This window comes from Podarcis tiliguerta, assembly GCF_965153285.1.
Source record: "Podarcis tiliguerta genome assembly, chromosome: 1".
NCBI classification, from domain to species: Eukaryota; Metazoa; Chordata; class Lepidosauria; order Squamata; family Lacertidae; genus Podarcis; species Podarcis tiliguerta.
In genome coordinates this window covers 4,574,242-4,587,671 of record NC_139534.1, presented here as the reverse complement: position 1 = coordinate 4,587,671, position 13,430 = coordinate 4,574,242, and the positions used below count along the sequence as shown (strand labels likewise).

General features: G+C 43.9%; 1 protein-coding gene across 3 annotated transcripts in view; it reads right to left on the bottom strand.

Annotated features, from left to right (window-relative positions):
* Positions 1-322: 322 nt before the first annotated feature.
* Positions 323-13,430, bottom strand: part of MCM3AP (minichromosome maintenance complex component 3 associated protein) — a 43,874-nt gene continuing 30,766 nt past the window's right edge. For all 3 annotated transcript variants that reach the window (XM_083400518.1, XM_083400519.1, XM_083400520.1), the window contains exons 21-29: positions 12,791-12,944; positions 11,594-11,852; positions 11,344-11,441; positions 10,197-10,587; positions 8,823-9,080; positions 6,852-6,981; positions 4,449-4,652; positions 3,439-3,589; positions 323-2,286 (exon numbers count right to left, since the gene is read on the bottom strand). In XM_083400518.1, the coding sequence (XP_083256644.1) occupies positions 2,140-2,286; positions 3,439-3,589; positions 4,449-4,652; positions 6,852-6,981; positions 8,823-9,080; positions 10,197-10,587; positions 11,344-11,441; positions 11,594-11,852; positions 12,791-12,944 (1,792 nt within the window). In that variant the 3' untranslated portion in view covers positions 323-2,139. The remainder of the gene's footprint in view (positions 2,287-3,438; positions 3,590-4,448; positions 4,653-6,851; positions 6,982-8,822; positions 9,081-10,196; positions 10,588-11,343; positions 11,442-11,593; positions 11,853-12,790; positions 12,945-13,430) is intronic.

Here is a 13,430-nt window from a genome sequence, read left to right as displayed (position 1 = left end):
TGAGTAACAGGGGAAGAGAGTCCTGGAGCGCTCTCAAGTCTTTCAAAGCCCTCCTGAAAACTACTTTCCCCAGGAAGCTTTTGGAACCCTCCCTCTTAGTCTCAGGACCATGTTTCACTGAGCCAAAGTCCCTGTATTTGAAAGAATCACATATAATTTCTGTTTACCTCTGCCTCAATCTCCTCCACTTCCTTTGTGATTTTCCTTCTGTCTACATAGTTTTTAATTGCAAGCCTCTTGTGGACCTGCCAAACAGGCATCCTGGAAAAGCACCATGTACATAGATGACACTAAGCAATAATTTTAAGCAACACTTCAAAAGTGTCAGAATAGTTTTTATTTATTAGACAATAACTACAGTAGACCCTAAACCTAAATATAATATCTGAAATATTGGAAAGAAAGCATCAGGGCCTTGGAGGTTAGCCTAATATGTACGTATGAAAATCACACATACTTAACTAGAAAGGACGCTGTAAAATAGCACAACTTAAAACAGAAAGCAACACAAAATTTAAAATAAATATGCAGAATATGAAGTTACTGATTCTTGGGAAAGGAAGCTCTTGCCAACTTTACAAGCTCTGCATATCAGATTCCCCCCCCCCCCCGGTAGTTGCTTTCCTCTTGATAAAGATACAGACTTAAGAAATTATTTCCTAATATGAAAATCTAAGCAAAATGCAGGACAGTCCATTTCTAAAACACATACACAAACCAGATTGTCCATGGTAATTTAACAAAAGCAGTCTGGTGTTCTCAAGGTGCTGCAAAATTTTCCAGGGTTCTACAGTATTTTTTTACACCCGCCTTCCACCTTACAATTTACTTGTTTCCCTTCCTTAAATGAAAATGGCAGCGTAAGTATCCCAAAAATGCATGAAAGAGCTTCAGCAGCCTGCGTTGGCAGTGCAAACAGGTGGATTTGAAACCATCCCGGGTGAGAATTCTTATCACAGCACTCTGGTGCCTAAATGCCATGTGAAAGCAAGCTGCCCTTGGACTACATGATGTAAAATGGAAACAACATGGCGTCCAATCATCTTTGGTCATTCTGTTTTAGAGCACACACTGGTTTCATCATATTTATGATAATCATGTAAATCTGCAACATGAGCTGCAACCTCTGGGTGAGAGCTTCTGCTGAAATTGATCACTATATACAGGTATCTGCCCTTTGCAACACCAAGTACTTCTTTCAGTTTTTATCAAGAGAGATCTCTGGCTCCTCCTAATTTGCCTCTGCTGAAGACAAGAAATCTGTAATAGCACGGATAACACACCTCTGAACGCATGTACCAAAACATAAGTCCCTAAAGCATCTTATTGTGTAAGCCTCCAATCTGAGCCTCCTTTGTGACAAGGCAGTAATCTTACTAAGGCAACTCCACATATGGAAATTCCGCCATGGATGTCAATTCCACACAGGGATGCACAGCAGTGCCATGCATCACCAGGGACACATAATTCATTTTGTCCATGCAGAGCAAATAACACAGATAAAGGGTTGCCATACTTTCTCAGAGCAGCAGCCAAGTCGATGAAGTGATGGTGTCTCCCCTACACATGGTGGGGAGCATGAGCAACAGTGACCTGATCTTCCCATCCAATCACACATTTGCCCTGTCTCCAATACCAGCAACCATTCATGTGGGAGCATAGTGTTTGAATGGGGCCTTATGCATATGCAACGAGAAACGCATCAGACCAGTTCCCAAACAAATATTTGAGGTTTGATTATGGAATCAGAGGCAATCTCCTCTTTCCCCACCATGCATAGAATCAACTCTTGTCTATGTGGGCTCCAGCAGCTGGCTTCATCAACAGAATGGAGGAGTTCAATGAGGCTTACACCACGTTTAAGGAGGCTTACTCCAAGGAAGTGGGTACAGGAAAAGAGCAAAATTAAAATTAAAATGTAAAACCTAAGGACCAATTCATCTTCAGGGAAATGTAACATTATTGTGCAAACATATACAAGTACTGTATGATAGGGAAAGAACTATTCATCCACAAAAGGGAAAGAACTATTCATCCACAAAAGCCTCCATTGTTTTCTACGCAGAAATGGTAGGCTAATCATGTGTATTCATCATCCATTATGAGTTCTCTGGCCTCACACGTTCGGGTCAACTCTGATCAAGCATCTATCATGTCCAGCAATGTTGACAGGTGGAGCTCACAAGTCATTTCTTCTTCTTTGTTAGCCCTGATTAGTTGTTTCAAATAGGCAAATCTTTGTGACACAGGGGTATCTGTGTCTCTCAATTCTGTCCAACTTGCAGCCTGAAGAGCAAAAGAGAAAATTATTAATACAGCATAAAATATTTTTTGAGAAAGCCAACAGTTTAGCAGCACACCCAACCTGCCCCCTAACCAGAAGCACTTATCTAACAGCCCAGAATAACCACATTCATTCACACACATGTTGCTGTAGGACACGGCAAATTGTTGGGGACACTAAAAGGCTATAGAAAACAATTATAAATTTAAACCCTGCTTAGATGTTCCTTCAGTATAGCGGTGCCTACTTTTTGAGGGAGGGGGGGTTGCAATTCAAGTTCAAGGGAGGCATCAGGGTCATTCAAGGGCCCCCTCCAAGGAGTGGTTCTGCCTCTAGTTCTCCTGGGCTGGGAAAGAGTGTCCAAGAGGCAGGAAGATTGTAGGTTTGATCCCATCTCAAAGTCAAGGCTGGTTGCCCTCTTGCCCCTCTCCAGAAGTGCTACAACCGTGTGGCACCCGTGGCTCACACTCTCTACAGTGGGGATGGGAAGCTTGTGGCTCTTCACAGTTGCTGGACTCCCAGCAGCCCCAGTCAGCATAACCAATGGGATGGCAGCTCCACTCCAGCAACAACTGGAGGGCCACAGATTCCCCGCCCTGATCTATAATGACCATCCCATTCATGCAAAGACTTCCCCTTGTAAAATGAAACTACCCTCCCCTCTCTTTTCCTCACCCCCCCCCCCGGAGCAGATTTTATCGGTGGCACATGAGGAAAAGAGAGGAAGGAGAAGCTCTCCTGCGCAATGCATGGGGCACCTTCACTGGATGCAACCCACGTTAGTGGAACTAAATCTCGCCAGAATCAATGGGATAAACTGGTCATGACAAAAGTTCCATTGATTCCAAAGTGACTGAAGTTCAACTATGTTTAGATCCAACCCCAAAACGTGTGGGCTTTCCAGGAAAACTGATTATAGTAATCAAGTTTTATAGCTTAAGTGTACTAAGTCAGAGAAAATTAAATCGCCATAGAAGCTGAAAGCGCCATCACTACAAAGCCCGGAACCAGGCATATTTGACACCCATACATACCAGCCCCTCCTCTCCAACCACCCCCCACCCACAAAATTATAAAATCTATCAGTTACAGATGCTTCATGTAAATATACCAACCCTATATGATTTATTCCATACTATTTTTCTAGAGTTTACCTCTGGGCTTCTCAGCACTGGTGTTTTGGCTTGGGGATGGATAATCTGAGGCACGGCCACCAGAGTTTCAGGAAGGTACAGAGGAAGAGAGGGGAAATCCTGGAATGTCTCAGAGTCTTTCACTAACATCTGCTGCAGCTGCTCCTCAAACCTAGGCCAACAAAAGCAAAGGACAAAAAGAATGGGTAAATGATTGTGCTCTATCCATTGAAGGAGCTGCACTGGCTGCTTATATGCTATTGAGACAAGTTCATTTCAAGTCAAAATGGAAGCTGACCATTTTTTTAGATTTAAGACTCCATCTAGCTCCTAAGCCATGATTGGTCAAGCTATGGGGCCAATTTGTATTTCCTTTTCTTCAATCTATCTCCCGTGTAGTGGCAGCGTCCTTTAAGCTTTCCAGCTAGCCTTCTACAGTTGCACACGTGCACATTTGCCCAAAGGCCCTTCCGAGCTGCCCTGGGCACCCTCCTGAGTCTAAGAGAACAGGGGAGGCAGGGAGCATTTGTTTGACCTGCACTGGAACAAACCAACTACAGAGACAACTTGCCATAGTTTTTAGCATCTTTGTAGGTGAACATGGCTCTTGACAAACCAGTATCTGTTCAGGGCTGCTCTGAGTCACCTGACGACTTACTTAACAACTTCATGGTGAGTTCCAGCACCTATTTTTCTTGAAAAAATAAAGCACTGCAGGGCAGGATACCTAAACTTATGCCAAAATGAAACACTCCCAAGAATGAAAAACACCCAATTATGATATTGCCTGTATTCACAAGCTGTGCTACGTACCGTGTGCATCTAACTGGCTTAAAAAACCTCAAGCCACAGACCATGGTATCCTCTCAGAGCGGCTCTGTGTGTTGGGAGCGGGGGAAGAGGCTGATTGACAGTGGTTTTCTCAAAGCTTTGGGGCCACTTACAGAGATTAAGAATTGTGAACTATTACTCAGCACCATCATGTTAACTTGTGGGGTCCCACAACTGACAAAAAGGAGAAAAACTTTTACCTCCTGCTCTCTGTTTTCTCCTGTTGCAACTTGGCAGACAGGTACTCAGGGAGATGATCCGCTTCTGAAATGGCCTGTGTTAGATCTCCTCCACTGGAAATACTTAGTTCTTTGTTGTTCACAGTTTGCTGGCTGGCACAATATTCCATTGGAGACAATGAATGAGAATATAGCTTAGCAAAAGACTGAGTTTTTATTTTGGACCTAGGCAATGAAAAATATCAAGCAAAGGGAATTATTTGCTTTTACCAGAATTATGAAATATCAGTAAGTATAACAGCACTTCTATTGGAATTAGACCCAAGTTTCCATCTAGCCCAGCATGCTATTTGCACAAGTGATCAAAACAGTGTTAACAAGTTCCATTTAGCTGTATCTTAGATGAATACATGAATCATATATCCAATAGCACATCTTGTGTAAAGTGGGGCACAGGTGGCACTGTGGTCTAAATTACTGAGCCTCTTGGGCTTGCTGATTGGAAGGTCAGAAGTTTGAATCTGCACTACGGGGGTGAGCTCTCTTTGCTCTATCCCAGCTTCTGCCAACCTAGCAGTTCAAAAGCACACCAGTGCAAGTAGATAAATAGGTACTGCTGAAGCTAGAAGGTAAACGGTGTTTCCGTGCACTCTGGCTTCTGTCACGGTGTCCCGCTGCAGCAGAAGCAGTTTAGTCATGCCGGCCACATGACCCAGAAAGCTGTCTGCAGACAAACCCCGGCTCCCTCGGCCCGAAGCGAGATGGACACCGCATCCCATAGTCGCCTTTGACTGGACTTAACCGTTCTGGGGTCCTTTACCTTTTACTTCTGTAAAGAAGTACTTTCCTGAATCTACTGTCAACCAGTTTCCCTAGATGGCCAAGATCTAGTATAATAACAGCAGACAAAAACCTGTTTTTCCTCATTGTACATAGTTATATAAAACACTATCCTCTCTGCCACTTAGTTGTCTGTAAAACTAAAAAGCTCTAAATATTTTAGCTTTCATTGCAGTGAAGATAGTACAATTCTTCATTTGTTTAGGTTGGGGTGAGAGTCCTCTTTGGCTCTGGAGGACAGATCTTTATCTGCCCCATCCTTGTTGGCCAACTCATAACATCCTTATGCCAGCATGATTGACAGGTGAGTTGTCCTGCAAAATCCCTCACATGGGGTTCCCAAGCACCTGAATGACTGTTTCCTATTAGCTGCTTGGGAACTGCAGTGCAAGGGGAGTTTTCAGCCCTACTCTACATTTTGGGAAGCACTGAGCATCGGGCTGGCAAAGCATTTTTTCTCCTTCCCACCAGCTGATGGGGGAGCAGGGGAGAGAGAAAGAAGCCCTCATTTTGCAGGCATCTACTGCACAGAGAAGTTCTCCTTCATGTAGCAGATGCTGGCAAAATGCTGCAGGAGCAGAATACCTTCCCACCTCCCATCAGCTGATGAATGGTAGAAGCAAACCTTGCTCACTATAAGCTCCCAATTGTTCCTTTGAAGCCCCATCTCTGCCTTCCCCACACCTGATGTCTTGTCTCTACATCAAATGCAACTTGAGTGGCTGTGGGTTTGGGGAAAACAGTCTTGCAGGTCAACTCAGGATCCTGGCAGGCCAAGTTTAGCCCATGGGCTGCAGCTTCCCCATACCTTCCCAGTTCCACAATGTCTTTTTCAGATTCTAGCCAGAGCTGCAAAACCACAATGTGCTTCTAAAGACTCTTTCATGTTCCTGTCTGCTCAATGCTGAGGTTCTTGTCTGCACGGGCAGTTTGCACCATATCCACTTTTCCTATTTGTCTATCCCATCTTCTGATGGCTTCAGTGCTGCTTTCAAGTATGCTGTCAGATCATTCTTAGAGGCATAGAATGGCAGAGTTGGATGTTGCCCGGAGGGTGACAGAGTCCAGCCCCCTGCAGGAAAGCATCCATGAGATGGCCGTCCAACCTCTGCTTAAAAACTTAGCCTCCCTTAGAAAGTGGTGGACTCTCCTTCCTTGGAGGTCTTTAAGCAGAGGTTTGATGGCCACCTGTCATGGGTGCTGTTATGTACTGAGTTGAATAGGATCCAAACTGCAGCAGTCTGATTGGTCCTAGAACAATAGGATCCAAACTGCAGCAGTCTGATTGGTCCTAAAACAATAGGATCCAAATTGCAGCAGTCTGATTGGTCCTAGAACAATAGGATTCAGAATGCAGCAGTCTGATCATGCTCCAGATATAAGTGAATCCACAACCTGATTGGCTTACAGTAGAATTCCAGAATTAGCCAATCATGTGCAGCCCATTGTGTAAATAATGTATATAAAGCAGATACTTTGAGGGGACTTTCTTTCATTCCTCCTCACCACTATGAGCTGAATAAAGAGCATGAAATCACTGAGGGCAGGGCTGCTAAAAGTCAAAGAAAAGTTAGACAATCTCACCATCCTTCACTTTGCTGGACTTCTTTCTGAGTTTTTAATCTGGCTTCTTCCCATAAAACAGGACGAGTGAATTTTCTCAATTGCTCCTCAGAAAAATATACATATGTCTGTCCATCTTTGCTCACTGCTTCTGTTAGACGCAAGACACACAAAACCCCAACATAAAATCAAAAGTAACATAGATTTTCCACATTCAACAGAAGTTATCGTGAAATGAGGAACTCTGCCTCAGTCGCTCTAGAATGCAAACACTAAATGTTTGTTTGAACAAAACTGCTACCTTTTCCTTCCGCCCATGCGTTCAGTATAAGTACACTCATTCAGTAATTAAATTACTGGTACCAAGGAATAATCTAAAAGATTTGGAAGGGGAAATGACAGAAGGCCACTTGTTGCCACACATTGCAGCTGTAAGTACTCCAATGCAGCTTAGATGATCTATAGTCCCTTCTGCACAATGACACTTCGTTGGGTGTGAAGGCTCTACTTGCTTACAGAGAGGCCCTCAAGCTAGCAGCAACAGGCCACATAACAAAGACCAGTCGTTGTGGCAATCCCAGATGTTAATATATTGACATATTGTCAACATATTGACTCTGGCAGCACCATGTCTCCGTTCACCTGCTCATCTTCCAATGTGATACATGGTATCATCTACCAACAACACATTTTACACAGGGCAAACAGTCCAGTCTCTATGCAAAAGGATAAATGGACATAAAACTGAGCCCCATATGCACTATGTATTCAAAGCAGCATCATACCATTTTAAACAGTCATGGTTTTCACCAAAGAATCCTGGAAACTGTAGTATATTGGAGGTGCTGAGAGTTGTTAGTAGGCCTCTATTCCCCTCATAAAGCTACAATTCGCAAAATAGTTCAACTACCAATCCATCTTCCCAGGGAACTCTAGGAATTGTAGCTCTCTGAGGGGAACAGAGGACTACTAACAATGCTCAGCATCTTCAATATACTACTTTCCCAGGGGAAAACCATGACTGTTTAGAATGGCACAATACTGCTTTAAATGTACAGGGCAAACAGAGCCTGACCTTAGAAATGGCAATAGGTGCCAGGGGCGGGGGGGACATTTCAACCTTCCAAGGACACTCTGTGAATGATCTTAAAGTAGCCAACTTGAAGCAAAGGAACTTCACGGTGAGACTACAACATGAAATCACTGGCTTTAAATACAAAGGTGTAACTTGTGGACTGAATGGAGGCAATGGCTTTTTGAACATTATATGTGTTAATATGGGACGCAGGTGGTGCTGTGGTCTAAACCACAGAGCCTACGGCTTGCCAATCAGAAGGTTGGCGGTTCGAATCCCCACGATGGGGTTTGAATCCCTTTGCTCGGTCCCAGCTCCTGCCAACCTAGCAGTTCGAAAGCACGTCAAAGTGCAAGTAGATAAATAGGTACCGCTCTGGGGGGGAAGGTAAATGCCGTTTTTGTGCGCTGCTCTGGTTCACCAGAAGTGACTTAGTCATGCTGGCCACATGACCCAGAAACTGTCTGCAGACAAATGCCGGCTCCCTTGGCCACTAACGCAAGATGAGCGCCGCAACTCCAGAGTCGTCCGCAACTGGCCTTAACAGTCAGGGGTTCCCTTTACCTTTATATGTGTTAATTGGTTTAGCAATGCCAGAATGGCCGAGTCATCAAGAACTGTTCTGTGAATTATCACAGCAATTAGCACTGTACTTTTCCAGATTTCGTTCACCCCTGACCTTTCTACACACACACCCCACTCCATGTGTATATAGACCAGAAGTTACGATAACACTTCACACATCCGAGGAAGTATAAGGCATGAAAGCTTATGCCATAATAAGTTTGTTAGCAAGGGATACAGGCAAGACTCTTGGGGCTAGAGGCAAAGTTAATATATGCTAAACACAACTTAATACAGAACATAGAAAAAAAAATTAAAATGTAGAGAAGAGATTGCCCAGAGACATTTACTACCTGGTGCTATTGGCTTTTGTGGAGGTTTCCAGTCTCTCAATTTATGGTTAATGCATAGTGCCAAGATCCTGTCCCAAGGGATCTCTTCCACAGATGGGCCATTGTCTTCTGAGCTGGCATATTTCCTACTCTTCCACTTGAAGTAAGTTCTGCTCAGCAAATTCTCTACCTGAGACTGAAGTATCTCCTGGGTCTGAAGAGAACTGGTAGTCTGGGACAAATACTGGAAAATCATGGCACAAACGGGGCGCCAGGGAGCTGGTGGGCAGAGGAAAGAGAGAAGATACATTAAAGTTTATGCCTAACAATAACAGAAAAGAACTATGGCCAATGTTACAGCTCAGTTTTGCTCCGGTATTAATTAGCTGAGCCAAAGCAGGCAAGAGAAGCCTCCCAAATCGGGCCAATAGCCCATCTAGTCTAGCGTCCTGTCCTCCCAGTGGCCAACTGTGGGAAACAAGCAGGACCTGAGCACAAGAGCCCCCCCCCTCCCCTCTTGTGGTTTCCGGTAACTATTCAGAGACATTCTGCCCCCAAAGTATTAGGGCACAGCATAATTAATAATAATTACAACAACAGCAGAAACAACAAAAATAACAACCAGGATTCAACCAATGAGTCGTGTCAACATTTGTTAAAATATCTGTTGAAATGTTAGGTCCATTTTTGCAAAGCAGAGCAAGAAAATATAGGGGGAGTTCCCGAAGCTTCTTGCATCAAGATCTGGTACAGTAAGAATAAGGAAATCTTTCAGGTAAGTGGGCATAACAGAAAGATAGCTCTGTCCTTATGCACACAAACACACATGTGTACACATCTGGGAAATGGCTGCTTCCCAATTCAAAATTTAATTCCAGAACAATAAACAGACATGCAACAAAATACAGAAAACATGATGGAAGCAAGGAGTAACTTAAAACTCTCATGATGAGAAACATTTTCTTTCTAATACATTTTCTTTTGTGATAAGCAAGACAATTATAATTCAGAGAAGAAGAAGAAGAAGAAGAAGAAGAAGAAGAAGAAGAAGAAGAAGAAGAAGAGGAGTTTGGATTTGATATCCCGCCTTTCACTCCCCTTCAGGAGTCTCAAAGCAGCTAACATTCTCCTTTTCCTTCCTCCCCCACAACAAACACTCTGTGAGGTGAGTGGGACTGAGAGACTTCAAAGAAGTGTGACTGGCCCAAGGTCACCCAGCAGCTGCATGAGGAGGAGCGGAGACGCGAACCCGGTTCCCCAGATTACGAGACTACCGCTCTTAACCACTACACCACACTGGCTCTGTTAGGGTGTTATTTGTTAGCATGTTATTTGTGTATTACACAGCAGTCTCTCAACTGCTACCAGGCAACAGTACTGGTTAGGAGTTCTTACCACCCAAAGGAGGGAGATCCATGTGAGGGATCTGGAAGGAGAGCAGGGCTTTCTTCAGCCAGCCCAGATGGCTGGGGGTGTTCCACTGGAGATGCGGAAGCACTTTGCTGCCCCCGGGCTCTGCAAATTCAGGAACAGGCCAGGAGAGTTCACAGAGATCTTCTGAACAGGCGACTTCAGCCAGGAACTGTATCACACTATTGTACAGCTCTATTATGGCACTGGGATCCTGAGAGGGCAAGCCAGCATGGGATCTCTCCTTCATGTCTTGGTAGAAGTGCTTACTGAACTCACGGTCCACACCGTCTTCAACATACTGCATGAGTGTCTGGCAGTGAACCTTGTCTGAGCTCGGGCACTGAGCAACCAGCCACTGCACAGCTTCAGAGAGCTGTAGACAGAATTACACACGACAAATTCACTAGTTGACAATAAAGTGTAAATACGTATCAATGAGTCACCACATTAAGGAAGTCAGTTCTGTTGATACATAAACGCTTTCAGTCCTGCTCTCAAACCCAGTCCTTCCCCCAACACAACACAACTGAACATGAAGCTGAAAAAAACTTACTAAAAACAGGCTTCCACTCCCATGATCTCCTAAACCAAGGTGAAAACCCTATGCTGACGATGCCTTTCCATATTAGACAAGGTTCTAGTAGACAAGATCAACTGAGTATGGAATAACAGAAAAGGCTCATGCAATCGTATTAAGAGATGGTACTCCATCCTTCACAACCAATTGCTCCTGTGAAGACTGCCCAAAATCTCTGCAGTGATGGAAAAAGCCTGAGATAGGACTGGGAGCTGGAAGGCATCCACAGGGGCTTTCAATGGGGAATCTGGTTATCAGGTAGCCTGATGAAAAGCCTCCCTGCATTGAGTGTGGCATGTCAACAGCCCTGTGAGGTGGGTCAGACTGAGAGCAAGTGACCCAAGGTCATCCAGAGAGCCTCATGGCTGAGTGGGGATTTCAACCCTGGTCTCCCAGGCTGTAGTCTTGACACTCTAATCAGCACACTGGTTTCTGCTTTGTTTTTGAGTTGCCAACCTACAGCTTTAAAATGCAACTGATAATAATACTCTCCCTGTGGCGATAACCTGGTAGGAATATAAATTACAACCTCTCTGTGGAGATGGTTCTTACCTTGCTGGTACCTTGCAATCCATTCACAGAATCTGGAATGACAACTATGTTGTAACCTGAAATAAGGTTAGCCGAAATCAAATCTGGCAGCATCAGTCCTTTAAAAGAAACCACATTCCACTTTAGTGATACTACTCCATTATCCCCCTGAAAAGGCACAGAATTAAGAAGAGACAACCACACAGCTATTTTCCAAATGAAAAAATGGACTTAAAGAGCAATTACCCCCAAGTGCAGAAACTTCTCATACCTCCTTCTACATCTTTTTCTATGGCTTCATCCCCCTGACTTGGGACAAGAACCACCAGAGGGACGATTGGTTGGAAAGGTTTCGCCTGAAGGATCCGTTTTAGCTGCAGCAAGGCTGAAAGCCAGTAAACCTCTTCCTCTACAACATCCTCACTGCTCACTCGAGGAGACAGAAGGAGAACCAGCCCCCTCGTGCCAAGCAGCTCCTTCTGGGTCTCTGGGTCATTCAGCTCCGAGGGACTGAGCGTCCCCTCCGTCACCTAGACAGGGAAAGCAAACCAATAGGGGGAAATGTCAGCACCTAAAAGCATCCCTGCAGGATCAGACCAAGGGGTCCATCTAGCACAGCCTCCTGTTTTAGCAGCAGACAGCCACAAGCTGGCCACAAGCACCACAGAAGCCAGAAGCCCTTCCTTGCTGCTTGCTCCAAAGCAACGGGCATTTGGTGGCAGACTCCCCTGGACGTGAAGACGCCAGTCCGCTGTTCTGGCCAACAGCCGCTAATTGACCTACTCTCCGTGAATAAATATACTGACCAAACAGTCCAATCTGTATAACAACATTGGGCAGTAAAAGTTAAACAAATTAATGGCTTACTGTTAATGGGCAGATCTATAATAGTTTTGCCTTTCCCACCTCGGGTGAAGAGAAAACAAAACAATAATTTCCTGACTTAGCATTATGTCTGAATGTGGGATTGTGGTCTGTTTTGCTCCAAGCAAACCACAATTGGAACAAACTACAAATCATAGTTAAACGATACTGAAGGCTTCTTTTAAAGAAATCAAAATAACAAAAAAATGCATTAAGAAAAATGTCAATGAAGAAAATAGATGAAATATAATTGCATAATTTAATAATAATTAAATATGTGCCTCTGCCTCCATGGCAAATAGCTTTGTGGGTGGGTGTGTTAAATATCTGTGATTGTGTTGGGGTTTGGCATCCCTCGCTACTGGAATGAGGCTTCCATCAGAGCCCTGGGACCTGAAAAAGGTTCCCTATCTAGACGGTGCAGGGCTTTATAAAGCAACACCAGCAGACAAAATGAAAGCCAATAAAGAACTTTAAGCACAGGAATGTGTTTGATAGAGTGAGTCTGCCTTAACCAGGCTACTGAATTCTGAACTTTCAAAAGGCAGAGCTTTTGCGGTACCTCTCATGACACTAACATGTAGCAAGCAATGTTTGAACTGACCTTGACACACACACTGATACAAGCAGCCCAGTCATTTTTCATATGAAGAGAAGTATGCAATGCAAGGGTCTGGATTCCACCTTTTACCACAGACATATCTTCCTTCAAATTTTTACCAATCATAAGCTTAGCTTTCAACCAGTCTGCTATAATTCTGTGAACAGAAGACCAGATATACTTTCAGTATAGCATCACAAATTAATTGTAAACTCTGCCACCACTTTAAAAAGTGACAAATATTTAGATCCTGTAAATGATAGTGTTGTTATCAGAGTGTGCTACTTTGTTGAAAGAAACAGACATCTTCATTTAAATATTCACAAACTATCTGCATGTTAATATAGTATCTAAATAATATTTGAATTTACTATCTATAGTCAACATTTTATACAAGCAAACAAGCAGGACTGCCACAAAAATGTTGCAGTGGAGAGCGACCCTGTTCCCTCTTTCAGATAGCCAACCATGACCTCCTTCAGCATATTCCATTACATCTCTCATTCACCTGGTTCTATTACAAACACTCCACCCCAGCAAGAGAGTCAGCATTCCATGGCCCCCCAACATATTCAGGTTGGGCCACCAGGCCATGGGGTTCTAAATATATTTTGTAATTAGGCAAATCTTGAGGGTCCCCTGA